General features: G+C 34.1%; 2 protein-coding genes across 2 annotated transcripts in view; both read right to left on the minus strand.

Moving 5' to 3' along the window:
• The window catches only part of LOC126890551 (uncharacterized), a 201,386-nt gene that overhangs the window by 147,709 nt on the left and 39,898 nt on the right, over window positions 1–13,779 (minus strand). The gene's annotated exons all lie outside the window — the stretch shown is intronic.
• LOC126891580 (uncharacterized) lies at window positions 9,297–10,445 on the minus strand. Its single transcript, XM_050660757.1, has one exon. It carries the CDS (start codon window positions 10,443–10,445, stop codon window positions 9,297–9,299), a length of 1,149 nt encoding a protein of 382 aa, XP_050516714.1.

Consider the following 13,779-nt stretch of genomic DNA (forward strand, 5'->3'; position numbering starts at 1 on the left):
CAAAGTTTATAATAACCGAGATACAGGGTGTCAAAGTTAAACTTTTTTTTTATTTATTATTGAATATTTCCTGACAGATATGAGATAACAACATGAAATTTGGTATGTGGGTTTTTTTTGGATCGAGAAAACTAAATTCCCAGAGGGCGCCACATACGCCTTTCAGAACTTATTTATTACGTTAAATTTTTTTTATCCCTCACTCTGTATAATTTTGACATTAAAATTTTTATTCTCCTATTAGTTTTACTTAAAAAAGCTATACTTCTTTCATCTCTCTAAACTCAACGGTTTTCGAGATAAACGCATTTTAAATCTGCGATACACCATCATTTTTTGCATAATATCATTGTAGTTACACCCGAAAAATAACTTAAAACCATAATAATTGTGCCAGTTCTCAAATTTATGGCATTGCATCGCAAATTTCATTTGAAGAACTTTGCGATACATTTTTGGATAATTTTATGGTTTTAAGTTATTTTTCTGATGTAACTTCAATGATATTATGCTAAAAATGATGGTGTATCGCAGATTTAAAATGCGTTTATCTCGAAAACCGTTGAGTTTAGAGAGATGAAAGAAGTATAGCTTTTTTAAGTAAAACTAATAGGAGAATACAAATTTTAATGTCAAAATTATATGGAGTGACGGATAAAAAAAATTGAACGTATTAAATGAGTGCTGAAAGGCGTATGTGGCGCCCTCTGGGCAACACATAACTTTTGGTAGGGAATTTAGTTTTCTCCTCCCGAAAAACCCCCACATACCAAATTTCGTGTTGATGTCTCATGCCTGTCAGGAAATATTCAATAATAAATAAAAAAAAAGTTTAACTTTGACACCCTGTATCTCGGTTATTATAAACTTTGTACTAAGGTAAGTTAGCTTAAATTGGCCTATTTTAACCTCAGGAACCTGAGGTTAAGCTACGGCCCATTCTTTACCAAACACCCTGTAGTAGTATTTTTTATTTTAACGACACCCGATTTGGGCATCGAAACGTTAATAAAATTATTTTTTTCAATTTAATTGTGGCTTATTTCCCATCTAAATAGTTAATTATAAAAATTCCACAAGCAAATAGCTTCAGAGCAACATTATTTTTTATGTTGTTCTTTTGTGTTAATATATTATTGTTTATATCCCAACAACGTTTAATTATTTACTAATACCTAAATCACTCAAAAATATTTTTCCACAGCAGTAGGTATATAAAATCAAAGTCAATAACCGTTAGCATTTATGCATGTATATTAATTACTAAAAAAGCTAGCTGGATTCAACACTCTGGTGTCCAAATCTGCTAGTATTTGTAACTGTACTGTTTTTCCAAACCCTAACTGTTTTTAACACCCTAGTGTCAACACACGCTAGCGTCTGTAAACGTACTGTTTTTCCAAACCCTAACTGATTTCAACACCGTGGTGTCAACACGCGCTAGCATGTGTAAATGTACTGTTTTTCCAAACCCTAACTGATTTCAACACCCTGGTGTCTACACACGCAAGCATCTGTAAATATGCATCCGGGCGCATGTGCATTATAACTTTGTTCTGATTGGATGTTCAAATGACATGTCAAAATTTATCCAATATGGCAGCTGTAGCACAGCTGTGGTATGGACGGTTGACGGTTTGGTTGTGTAATGTATAGTTGTTGCGTGTTAAAATTTGTGGGAAGAGAAACAACAAAGGTTAGTTAATAGTTATACTGCCTTTTTGAAGTTATACTTCTTTAGGCGCGATTTCATTGAGCGTGAAATTTTAGTAATCTGCGCACACAGGCAGTATGGAGTTCGTTACTAAATGTTTTAATTTATGTATTTATCAGTCCAGAAAAGGTGTGGAAAGAATATATTAGTCTTTTTAAATATATTTTTCTACAAACGTGTTAAAAATGCAATTTATAGCACTCCATAGGAGCGTTAAAAATGCTACTTTAAAGCACCGGTGCTTTAAAAATTTTAAGGCACTGCAGTTAAAAGTGAATTGTCAAATTGTGAAACGTCAAAATATTTATATTTCATTTAGTAACATTAATAGATATTAATAATACCTATTTACGAATGTTTCTTCTAAAATTTAGGAACACCTATATTAATTTTATAATACATTTAAGTATGTAGTAATTTTCTTTACAATTTTTACTTACCAATTTGTTTTGTTTATACCTACCTAATATCGCCGTTGTCTAGCAAGTGTCTGCATAGATTAGCGGTATGTGTATTTAGCTACGGACCCGTTAGTACTTGGTTCGATTCACACATAAGGCATTTTTGTTTGTTTATTATTAATGGTTATTGACATCTTAGACTATTATTATATGGACTTATAAATGATTAAAAATAATTAAAAATAATTAAAATAATTAATCGGGATGTTGCCCAACTATTTACCGGGTTGCAAATTTATAATAATTGCCTATTTCAAAATGCACTTTTGAAATGAATTTTTCTTATGCACAAATTCAATTTCAGATTTCTTATTCATTACAATAGTTCACAAAATTTTCTGACATTCTCACGAATCCAACGCACCAAACTGCAATAAAATCCGTCTTACTGCGCCAAAAATCGAGAATAAGGCCTTTTTTGTGCTTCAATGCCTCGACTAATTCGGCCAGAGATCGAGAGCTCGTGAGTTCGAATCCAGTGCAATCCTATACTTTTTTTATTTTTTTGAAAGCGGTAAGCACAAAATTAGATTGGTGTTTAAAAAAAAATTAAAACAAACTGTTTAAAGGATATTTATTTTTAAGAAATCATATAATGGAAGTATAACTTCTTACGTGCGTACAAAGTACACACACATTCTTTTTTTTTTAAATTCGCACGAAATAGTAAGAAATATCAGATGATTCCATATAAGTTTCGTTGTAGTTGTGCGTACCTATAACATAAGATAATTTAGACATTTTTTTATATTATAATAGTCCAGGGCGCATCTGTTTTGAGATGGACGTTGAGACGTGACTCAAATTTTTTTGCAGAAATTGCTTGAAAATAAATCAAATAATAATATTTGAGTTATCCTCCCTCTCAAAAAGGTCCGGAACATTGTTTAAATAATCAAAATGTTAAAAATTAAAGGAAAAATTCGATTTTTTTCTTGGTTTTTTGATTATAACTTTAAAAGTATTCATTTTTGAGAAAAGTTGTACTGACATAAAAGTTGCGTAATTAAATTTCCTACAATATAGAATTGGTTATAAATTCAAAAAATAGTCACCCTTGTTGGATAATAGCAATAATTGTGAAAAAAACATACAAAAACATGTATTCGCATTTTAAGTTTTTCAACCATTTATGCTACACTTAGGACCTTCATATTTCACCCTAAAAAGCTTTATGATACAGTAAAACAATACTGTAAATTTCATTAAGATCGGTTCAATAGATTTTGCAAAATAAATTTTGCAATCCAGCTTTCGTAAAAAAAAATCATTTTTTCAAAATGTTACAGGACTAAAAATAAAGCAGATAGAAAGTTGAAATTTTTTTTGCGTATAGAAATGTACTGTACCTTTCATTTGCAATTTTTTAAAATTAAAATGGATTAACACCACGGCGTCAGGAATTTTTTTAAATAAACAATAATTTTTGGTGCTACGCGCAGGACAGCGGTGTTCGATTCACACAAGTTGATTTCCACCAAAATTTCTTCCAATCTTTATCTAATATACAGTAGGAAAAATGAAAGAATACCCATGAACGAACATATAAAACACGCTGTATTTTCTTGTCACCGTGTCACACAAAAAACTGGCCAGCGCAAGTACATGTAATAATTATTGTTACATGTACTTGCACTAGACAATTTTCTTTGTGACACGGTGACAGGAAAATACAGCGTGTTTTATATGTTCGTTCATGGGTATTCTTTCATTTTTCCGACTGTATTATTTTCTTACTCTATATTTTGTTGTATTTTAATATTTTAATTCCACAAAAATCAAACTAATTTTATTATTGTTTGTGAAATATTGTTTAAACAATTGCATATTCTTAAAAATAATGAACTTTTATTATTTAAGTTAAAATATATGAACAAAGAAAGTTTTTGCTAATAAAAGTGTTACTTCAAAGCATAAAGTATGTGTTTTTATTTTGCAATAAACAAATTTATTTATTTATATCGAAATGTAATAAAAATTAAAATGTATCAATAATTATCAAAGGTCATTGGAATGCCCAATCAGAGCAAACTATCCGCTGTTCTGCGCGTAGCACCAATAATTAATGTTTATTTAAAAAAATTCCTGACGCCGTGGTGTTAATCCATTTTAATTTTGAAAAATTGCAAATGAAAGGTGCAGTACACTTCTATATGCAAAAAATTTTTCAACTTTCTATCTGCTTTATTTTCAGTCGTGTGACATTTTGAAAAATGATTTTTTTTTACGAAAGCTGGATTGTAAAATTTATTTTGCAAAATCTATTAAACCGATCTTAATGAAATTTACAGTATTGTTTTACTATATCATAAAGTTTTTTAGGGTGAAATATGAAGGTCCTAAGTGTAGCATAAATGGTTGAAAAACGTAGAATGCGAATACTTGTTTTTGAATGTTTTTTTTCACAATTATTGCTATTATGCAACAAGGGTGACTATTTTTTGAATTTTTAACCAATTCTATATTGTAGGAAATTTAATTACGCAACTTTTATATAAGTACAACTTTTCTCGGAAATGAATACTTTTAAAGTTATAATAAAAAAACGATGAAAAAAATCGAATTTTTCCTTCAATTTTTGACATTTTGATTATTTAAACAACGTTCCGGACCTTTTTGAGAGGGAGGATAACTCAAATATTATTATTTGATTTATTTTCAAGCAATTTCTGCAAAAAAATTTGAGTCACCTCTCAACGTCCAAATATACTAATATTTTTACAGATGCGCCCTGGTCTAAAAAAGGCACCCTGAGATTCCTTCTTAATTTTTATGTATGATTTGCGTTAATTAAATAATTGATCAAGTAAATAATAATTAATATCAAAGTAATAAGAAGCAGATCATAACAATATGTATTAATATACGCGGATCATACGACATATTATGACAGAAGCTCGAAACAAATGACTGTGAATGAAAAGCCCTATTGTTGTATTTAAATGACAAGTACTACAAGTAGTCCCAGCTAGTATCAAATAGATGTAAATAAGTAACTACAGAAGTCGACCATATTTGCCAAGAAATTAGAGTAATTCATCATAGATGTCGCATTTTTTTTCACTACATCTAATACTAGAATTAACAGTATATAAAACAAAAGTAAAAATGTATTATCAGAAGGCATAAAACTTTATCGTTTTTAATATAAAGGCAGCTTACCATAATAATAAGTTGAAAAATCCTGTCATAATAGAACACTGTAAATTACGCGACACATAGCAGTGTCCAAAAGATGGCGCTGTCCAGTTTATGAGTATCAAACTTAGAATATAAAATACAGTTGAGTCCGCGAGTCTTTACCCGTGCGTCATCATTTAAAGTTTAAAGCATACGAAATAAGTCGGAAATTTACTAAACGCAATAGAAAGTGACAGAAAGTGGGTATTATTCCGAACACGGGTTATAGTATAAAATTTGACGTTATCAAATAAATATAATGTCAAATTTAAGTTTTGCTTTAAAATTTTGGTGCATAATTAAAGGTACATTCGAAGTAGCTTAATAAATTATTTTATTATTATTGATTAATAAATAAATAAACAATTTATAAAAAAATTCAATAACATATTTTCTTTTTGCTATTTTATTCACTTTGGCGGAACATTAAACACAAGCGTTTCGTGTACGTTGTCAAAATTTATCGTAAAATAACATAAACTTATTTATCATAAAATTTCTAACTCCAATGTAAAATTAGTTGTGAAAACAACTGTTTGTATATTATAAAAAAAAACTTCAAAATGCAAAAATTCGACAAAATAACATCAAAAAATTCAACAAACTGACAGCCACAAAAGTAAACAAACCAAAACGTCAGAAATTGTACTTAAAAAAACATTCCCAGTCGTCTTTCTTTGTATCTATCTCTTTTCAATACACTGAGTCTAAATCGTTCATACAAATAACATGTGTTTTTACTTAATAACATGCGGCAGCTGGTTTGTCATTATATTCATGCGTGGAAGAGAATGATGCTAGATAAAAGGTATGTGTTTTATCTCGCCAGGTATTAATGACGCACGGGTAAAGACTCGCGGACTCAACTGTAACTAAGGTTTATTTTACATATTCTCTAAGGTATCAAAACTATTTCTATAGAAAAATTAAAAAATCACCAAAATAGTCCACAATAGTCCATTAGATAAACTGTTTCTTACCCACTCTCTGCCAAAATTTTAGGATCTTAAAGTTTAGGTGACCCTAAATATATCTGTTACGTTGGGATGTCCACGAGTTACTTTACGCAAAGATCCCTAGGTTCGAAATTAAATTATAGAAAATAACTTTCGATTACAGAAAATTACCCCTATTAAAAATACGCAAGTGTAGCTTAAAACAAAGTTTTTATTTGGATGTTATCGGATGAATGTTACAAACTCGACTGCTTTTAAAAACATAACATACAGTATCTACACATTCGTTATAACTGCAATACATTCTTATCAAAGGTTTCAATCTCAAGTTGGCTAGTAAGCCAATCACCCTTTCACCTTAAAACAACGAAAAACAAACCATATGGCTCGCCGTATGTATAAAGCAGAAATATCTTTTAAACACGGACAGTGCCATATAATGACTCGACATTCTCCCACCTTGGGGAATTTGACAAAATTTCTCAAAAAATACAGAGTCACGAAAAATTACAATAAAATATCAAATAAAGTGAAAAGTAAAATATCAAAAAATAAACAGTCATCAAAAATCAAGTCAAGAAAATGTCACTTGAATCTTACAGGAGTTTTAACTACCCGGCCACTTCGCGTACATCTTTCATTTAAATAGAGTGCTCTGCTTTTTGTCACCCCCGCACTTATTTCACTTGATTCTTCCTCAGCCTGGAGCTGACAACCGTTCTCTTGAGGCACTCGGCACTGTCTCTGGAGTCGCATCCCGTAGGGTAATACCCTGGATATTCTCGCCAGCAGTAACCGCCTCCACGACTTCCACTGGGTAAAGCCTTTGTAATGGTCTCAGAATTTTGGCCTTGTACCGTTGCAAGACGAACTAACCGCACCTGATTATCTCTATCGGGTAAAAGTTCAATACTTAACTTTTCCTAAAGGCCACTGAAGACTCTTGATGTTGTCGTTGCCTACTAAAACGACATCCCCGATAGACACTTTAGACATTTTCGTCTTCTTCGTTCCCGCTTTGAGTTGAGCCAGATATTCAGCACGAAATCTTTTTCGCAAATGATTTCTCAACATACCTGGCGTCAACGCGGCTAACTCAGTAGGATCATCCGAAATATACGTCAACGGCCGCGAGTTGACTATACTCTCACATTCACACAACAATGTCAATAAGTCTTCATAACTGAGAGACGCTCGACCTAAAACTTTTCGCAAAAGTCCTTTCACAACACCTATTAATCGCTCCCAAAATCCACCCCACCATGCAGCTGTAGGGGTGTTGAAACGCCACTTAATACGTTGTGTGGAACTATATTCCGCGATCATGTTCCAGTCCAATTGCTTAAACGCGTTCTCAAGTCCCGTAAAATTTGTTCCATTGTCACTATAAACCGTTCTCGGGTGTCCACGCCTTGCAACAAAGCGACGAAAAGCTTGAATAAATGCATTTGTTGACAAGGAGGTAACGAGTTCCAGATGAACTGCGCGATAAACGGCACAAGTGAACAAACAAATCCATGTCTTCTCGCCCGATTTCAAGTAAAGAGGCCCAGCTAAGTCCACCCCGGAAGTCTCAAACACTGCAGCATCTCGAACTCTATCGGCCGGCAATGAAGGTGTTTGTACTTCAAACGATTTCGGGATTTCCCATCTTGTCTCTTGCACACACCACATTCTTTTAAAATGGACCGCACAATCCGTCTACCCCCTAAAGTTCAATATATTTTTCGCGGAGCAAACTAAGCAGTCCCTGTGTACCAACGTGACAAGAGTTTTTGTGTAACCTCAAAATCAACTTGCGCACTATAAAATGTTCACCCGGAAGTAAGATAGGCAGACGAAAATCTTCCGTGTCAATTCTCTCGGTAACGCGAGTTTTTAAACGTATAAGTCCAAATTCATCGACAAACGTGTTTAGCGAGGAAATTCGTTTCGTATCTGAACCGAACGCTTCGTTCTGCACTAGCTTCAACACAAACATTTCGGCTTTGTCGATTTCCTCCGCGACCAATTCGCCTGTAAGTTTTCCATTTGAATTTCTCGTATTGTAACAAAATCGTAGCGTCCAAGCCATCATTCTTAACAGTTTTGTGTACTGGAAAAAGTAACGCAGGTGCCAATTGTCGGACGTCATATTCAATAGTGACGAAATGGCTTTTTTCTTTTTCTCAGTGCCGACTTCTTCTTCATCAACCTCTACTTTTTGTTGGGGCCAATAATTTTCGTTTCTGTACAACCATTCCGGGCCTTCCCACCATCGAGATTCGAACAATTGCCGAACACCACAGCCTCTTGATGGAAGATCGGCAGGGTTGAGAGAACCAGGCACATATTTCCAACACTCAGCATTGGCTAAATTTCTAATCTCCTAAACTCTATTAAAAACAAAAACAGACCAGTCATCCTTACGTTGAATCCAAGAAAGAACCGTAGTGGAATCACTCCAAAAATAAGACTCAACATACTGAGAAAATTGTCTTTTGACTGACTGATAAAGACTAGCACCAATAGTGGCTGCCAACAGTTCCAATCTAGGTATAGAAATCTTCTTCAAAGGAGCCACACGACTCTTAGCTGCTACAAGAAAAATCGAAACACTATCATTCCGAAGAACTCTCAAAAACACTACGGCCGCATAAGCTTTCTTACTTGCATCTGAAAAGGTGTGCAAACTCCAATGGTCAGCTTCAATGGGCCCAGCCTGGATCCAACGTGGAATCTCAATACTCGACAGTTCAGGAAGATGAGTAACCCATTGACAAAATTCCTCAGCCATGTCATTCTCGACTGGTGCATCCCATCCAGGCGCTTTTCCCAAAGTTTCTGCAGCAACAGTTTAGGGAACAGAGATACTGGACAGGTAAAACCAATAGGGTCAAATATACTCTGAGCTATAGAAAGCATCAGTCTCTTAGTTATGGGTTCTTTTCCGACCACTCCCTGAAAAATTTCACCATTGATTTTTAGGGTGTCTCTTGAGGAGTCTCAGAGAAGACCAAGAACAGGGACAACTGTTTTTATACTACCAGAAGATTCCCACCCTCTCAAATCCATCTTAGCTTCCTCCATGATGGCAGTTGCTTCTGATACGAACTTTCTCAACTCATTCTCATCGGTAACACTAGTCACACAATTATCTACATAGAACCCAATCATAAGCCTTTCAATTGTATTTTTAGAGTACGGCATATCATTACAACATTTTTCCAGCGCCTTTATTAAATGAAATTCTATAGTAGCACCCAAAAGAAATGGACTACAGTTGACTCCAAATACAACTCTCTTATGTCGAAATACAAATTTCTTTCCTTCATTGTTTACCCATAGGAACCTCAAAAAATCTCTGTCCTTCGAATGTACAGAAATTTTAAGAAAAGTCTTTCGAATATCCGACACAACACCTATTTTTTGTTGTCTGAACCGTAATAACACAGAAGGAATAAGTTCAATAAGATTAGGCCCTACCTCTAAACACTGGTTCAAAGAAGGACGACCCTGTTCATGAGATGATGCATGAAAGACTGGCCTAATTTTCGTGGTTTCGCTAGTATTTTTAATAACGGGCCTGTGAGGCAAATAGTGCACACAATTATTCTCTTCGGGATTGTTTACAATTTCGATCACACCCTCGTTCAACCACTCATTGAATATTAAATTATACGATTTAAACAAATTGGACTTTTTCAACTTATTTAGAGTAGTATCTAACCTTCTTCTAGCGACAACTAAATTATCTGAAATTAAAGGATGCTTGTTCAACCAAGGTAACATAACCTCATACCTACCTTCGTTGTCACATCGGATAGTCTCATAGAAAAAATTCTTAGCCTCCTTGGCCGCTACCTCTCGTGTCAATTTTTCTACAGGATCGGTTATCCCACTAATATCAAGCTCCCAGAGTTTCGCCACAGAAGAACTATCAACAAACAACGCAATAGACATCATAGATGTGCTGAAATTAGAAGCAACCGTCGGCACCTTGCCCATAGGAGTCCAACCTAACAAAGTTTCAACTGCTGCAAGACCACACTGTAACTGATATTTCCTCCCTGTATACAATTTGCCTACAACATCAGCTCCAAACAAAATCTCAATTGGTGCTATATGTCCGACATCGCTGAGCGAAATATTCATGTCACTAAATTCCTCAACCCAAGGGCCGTGATAAACAGGAGAGACATCTGCACAAATTTTTGGTTGATCTAAGGCAGTAAATGAACAAGAGTAAGCTCCTTCACTCGCAGTTACCTTGTATAATTTATGTCGTTGTTCAGAAGTACTTTTACCGCCAAATAACGTATGTACGATATTTTCCGTTCCTTTAGCAGAAAACCCATTTCTTGTGCGGTACGCTGTAAACTATAATATGTTCTCTGCGATCCAGTGTCAATAAGTGCCCTTACTTGTTTAGTACCATGTGCACTTTTATGTTTATTCGCAGAGTTTGTAAAAAATCCTGTGTATTATTCAAACTCGCAAGCGTCTGATCCTCAGTCCTATTTTCTTCCGAGTGGCTAATACTTGAGGTCGATGTATCAATTTTGTTAACAGGTAAATCAGGACACATCAAAACAACATGGGATTTACAACAAAAAATACAATTTAAACGTCCTCTACATTTCTTCGAAGAATGTCCCACCTTCAAACATCGAAAACAGGCTTTCTTTTCTGACAATGTTCGTCGTTTCTGTTCCATAGGCAATTTTTGTGCTTTAAAACAATTGATACTGTCATGCTGTCCTTCACAAAAAATATACGGGTTGAAAAAAATTTTAATTTTTGCTTTTTGGTCCATATGGGCATATGCTCCATCAATAGAGTTTTTCATAAATATATATGGTTATTGCAACATCCCTGCGGAAACTACCCCTATCCCTGAAAATAAACTACAGAAACTACCCCTATCCCTTGGCGAACATTTTTTTTACGATTTTCTCATTCCTATGCTTTCTTTTGAAACAGAACTTATACAGAATTAAAGACCACTATGTTCTCTACAAATAAGGTCCTATGCATTTTTTTCGTATAAGTAATCGTTACGGCACAGTGGCGCCGTAAACCTCAAAAATGCTTTGGCGGACTCCAGTTTTTGTTTTTTTTTCGTCACCTATTCATTTTATTGATAACGTACTTATGGAAAATAAAAGAACACACTGTCTGCTACACATTATGACCTATGCAAATTTTACTTTCTTTGCACCCTAAAGCCACAGTGGTAGCCCAAAATCAATTTTTGATTATTTTCTTAGTTAATTCTCCTTTTTTGGGTGATTCCGGTATAGGCGTAACCAGGGGGTTGGGGGTTGTAACCCCCCCATTTGGTTGTACTTTGAGCTCTATACGCTGAACAACATTACTATTACATACCCCCAGAGACGATCCAGTAGTTGTAACCCCCCCCCCCCCTTAGGATCATCCTAGTTACATCTCTGGGTTCCGGGGAAAATATGAGGTGCATTATACAAATTTATAAATAATACTTGTACATGGGTAATCGCTGAAAGTTTTTTTACTCTAGCATAAGCGGTTCATAAGTTATAAAAAGGGATTTTTTAAAATGTAACACCCAGTAATTAAAAAATGGGCAATTGCCCTTAAATGAAACCTATACCAAAAAATCAGCCACTTATTTGTGAATATTCGCCTCAGGGTGTCTTCTTGATTTCCATTACAGTTAGGGAAAAATAATTTGACATCTTGTCAAATTTGGGGCGCCACCCCCGCTAAACGGTGGGTGATAGACATATGTTGTCGGGAAATAAATAGTAGCAAATATAGTCCTCTTCATTTTACTATTAAGTAATTTTTTTGCAAAACATACAGGAAGGGCTACGTTTGCGGGGCGTAATCTTTTAAGGGAAAGTAAGGCTCATAATAAGCACCCCTTTATATACCAGAAAAAAAATAAAACCGGAATTGTGTCCATTTTGCGAGGTTCAACCTCTGTTTCCTACACTACACTAACTTGTGCATTTGTATGTTAACAAATACGGAACGAACGAAATAAACAACGTATTACGAATTTGGTAATTGGTATATGTAAAATTATCATTTTACTTACATTTCTTTCTAATCCTAATGTGTATAAGCCGTATTTTTAAATTTGTAACGTCATTATTGGAGTACAAAAAATGCAACATGTTAAAAATATATGCAGCAGGTAGTGAATTATGTACTCTATATTCTATATTATAGACCGTAGCATAGTTAACACGTAATTTGTGTCCACCGCTTTACAAAAGAAATACTTATCGATTATTAACAATTATTTATCCATGTTGGAGTCAGAAATCAGGCCAACAACGCTACACGCGTCCTGACCCGACAAATGTTGTCAGTATATTGGAATAGCCAGACCACCCGACCAAATCGTTCAGTCTGACTGACAGGATGACTCATTTTTGTCGTGCGACAAGCCTACACACGCTCCAACAGTCAGACCCAAATAGCTAAAATACGACAATGTATCTATTAATTTGCAAAATTAAAATAATAACTCTTCTGATTTATGCATTTTATTCACTTTGTAAGTATTTTCATTAATAAAACGTAAAAATCAGAAGAATTATTATTTTAATTTTACAAATTAATACTTTGTGATATCAATTTACTATTTCATTTGGAATAAGCTTCAAAATTGGCATTTTCTGCGTGGTCTAATACTCTAATAGATAATATATGCGCATGCAGACCGCATCTTCGGGGTAGACCGGATACTATAGTAACACCAACCAATTATGTAATACCTATAATTATGTACTATACTACAATCACAATAAAGATACACTGGAAATAAACAAACCAAGACACGTTGAATATTACGAGGAGCACTCCCAAATCATGATTTACAATGTACACTACTCCAAGAAATTAACGCACCACCTTAAAAATGGGTCATTTTTGAAGTCTCGAATTTCCTAAACCTATTGTCTGATTTAAGTGATTTTTTTAAATGTATAGCCTTATTCTTTAGCAATATCGCTGTAATAATATTGTTGCTAGACACGTAAATTGTCATTGTATACAGGGTGTACCAATGAAACTGTGTTTTTTTCTCAAAGTTTACCACACCCTGTGGAATATCTAGCATTTATAAAATACTGAAATTAAAACCCGACTATTCGCGATGAAAAACAAAGTAGCTGACCTCTGGTGGAATAAATTTAAAATACTCTAAGTGGTATAAACAAACCAGAAAATTGTTGATTTGAATGGAATTTGGTCAATATTAAGAAATTTTTAGTAAATTTCAGCATTATGAGTACATTAAAATATTTTAAATAAAATCGGTATTGTTCTATTCCTCAATTGAATGTTTGTTTATACCATTTATATCGGCCGTTTTCTTGCATTCGACCTGCCCTCTATATTCCGTTTCAATCGCGAATAGCCTCAGATTTTCTGATGCTGATTTCATTAAAATTAACATGAAGTAAAACTCCCTAGTGTAGTTGGTATATTTAATAAA

Source organism: Diabrotica virgifera, chromosome 1, assembly GCF_917563875.1.
Source record: "Diabrotica virgifera virgifera chromosome 1, PGI_DIABVI_V3a".
Taxonomy (NCBI): domain Eukaryota; kingdom Metazoa; phylum Arthropoda; class Insecta; order Coleoptera; family Chrysomelidae; genus Diabrotica; species Diabrotica virgifera.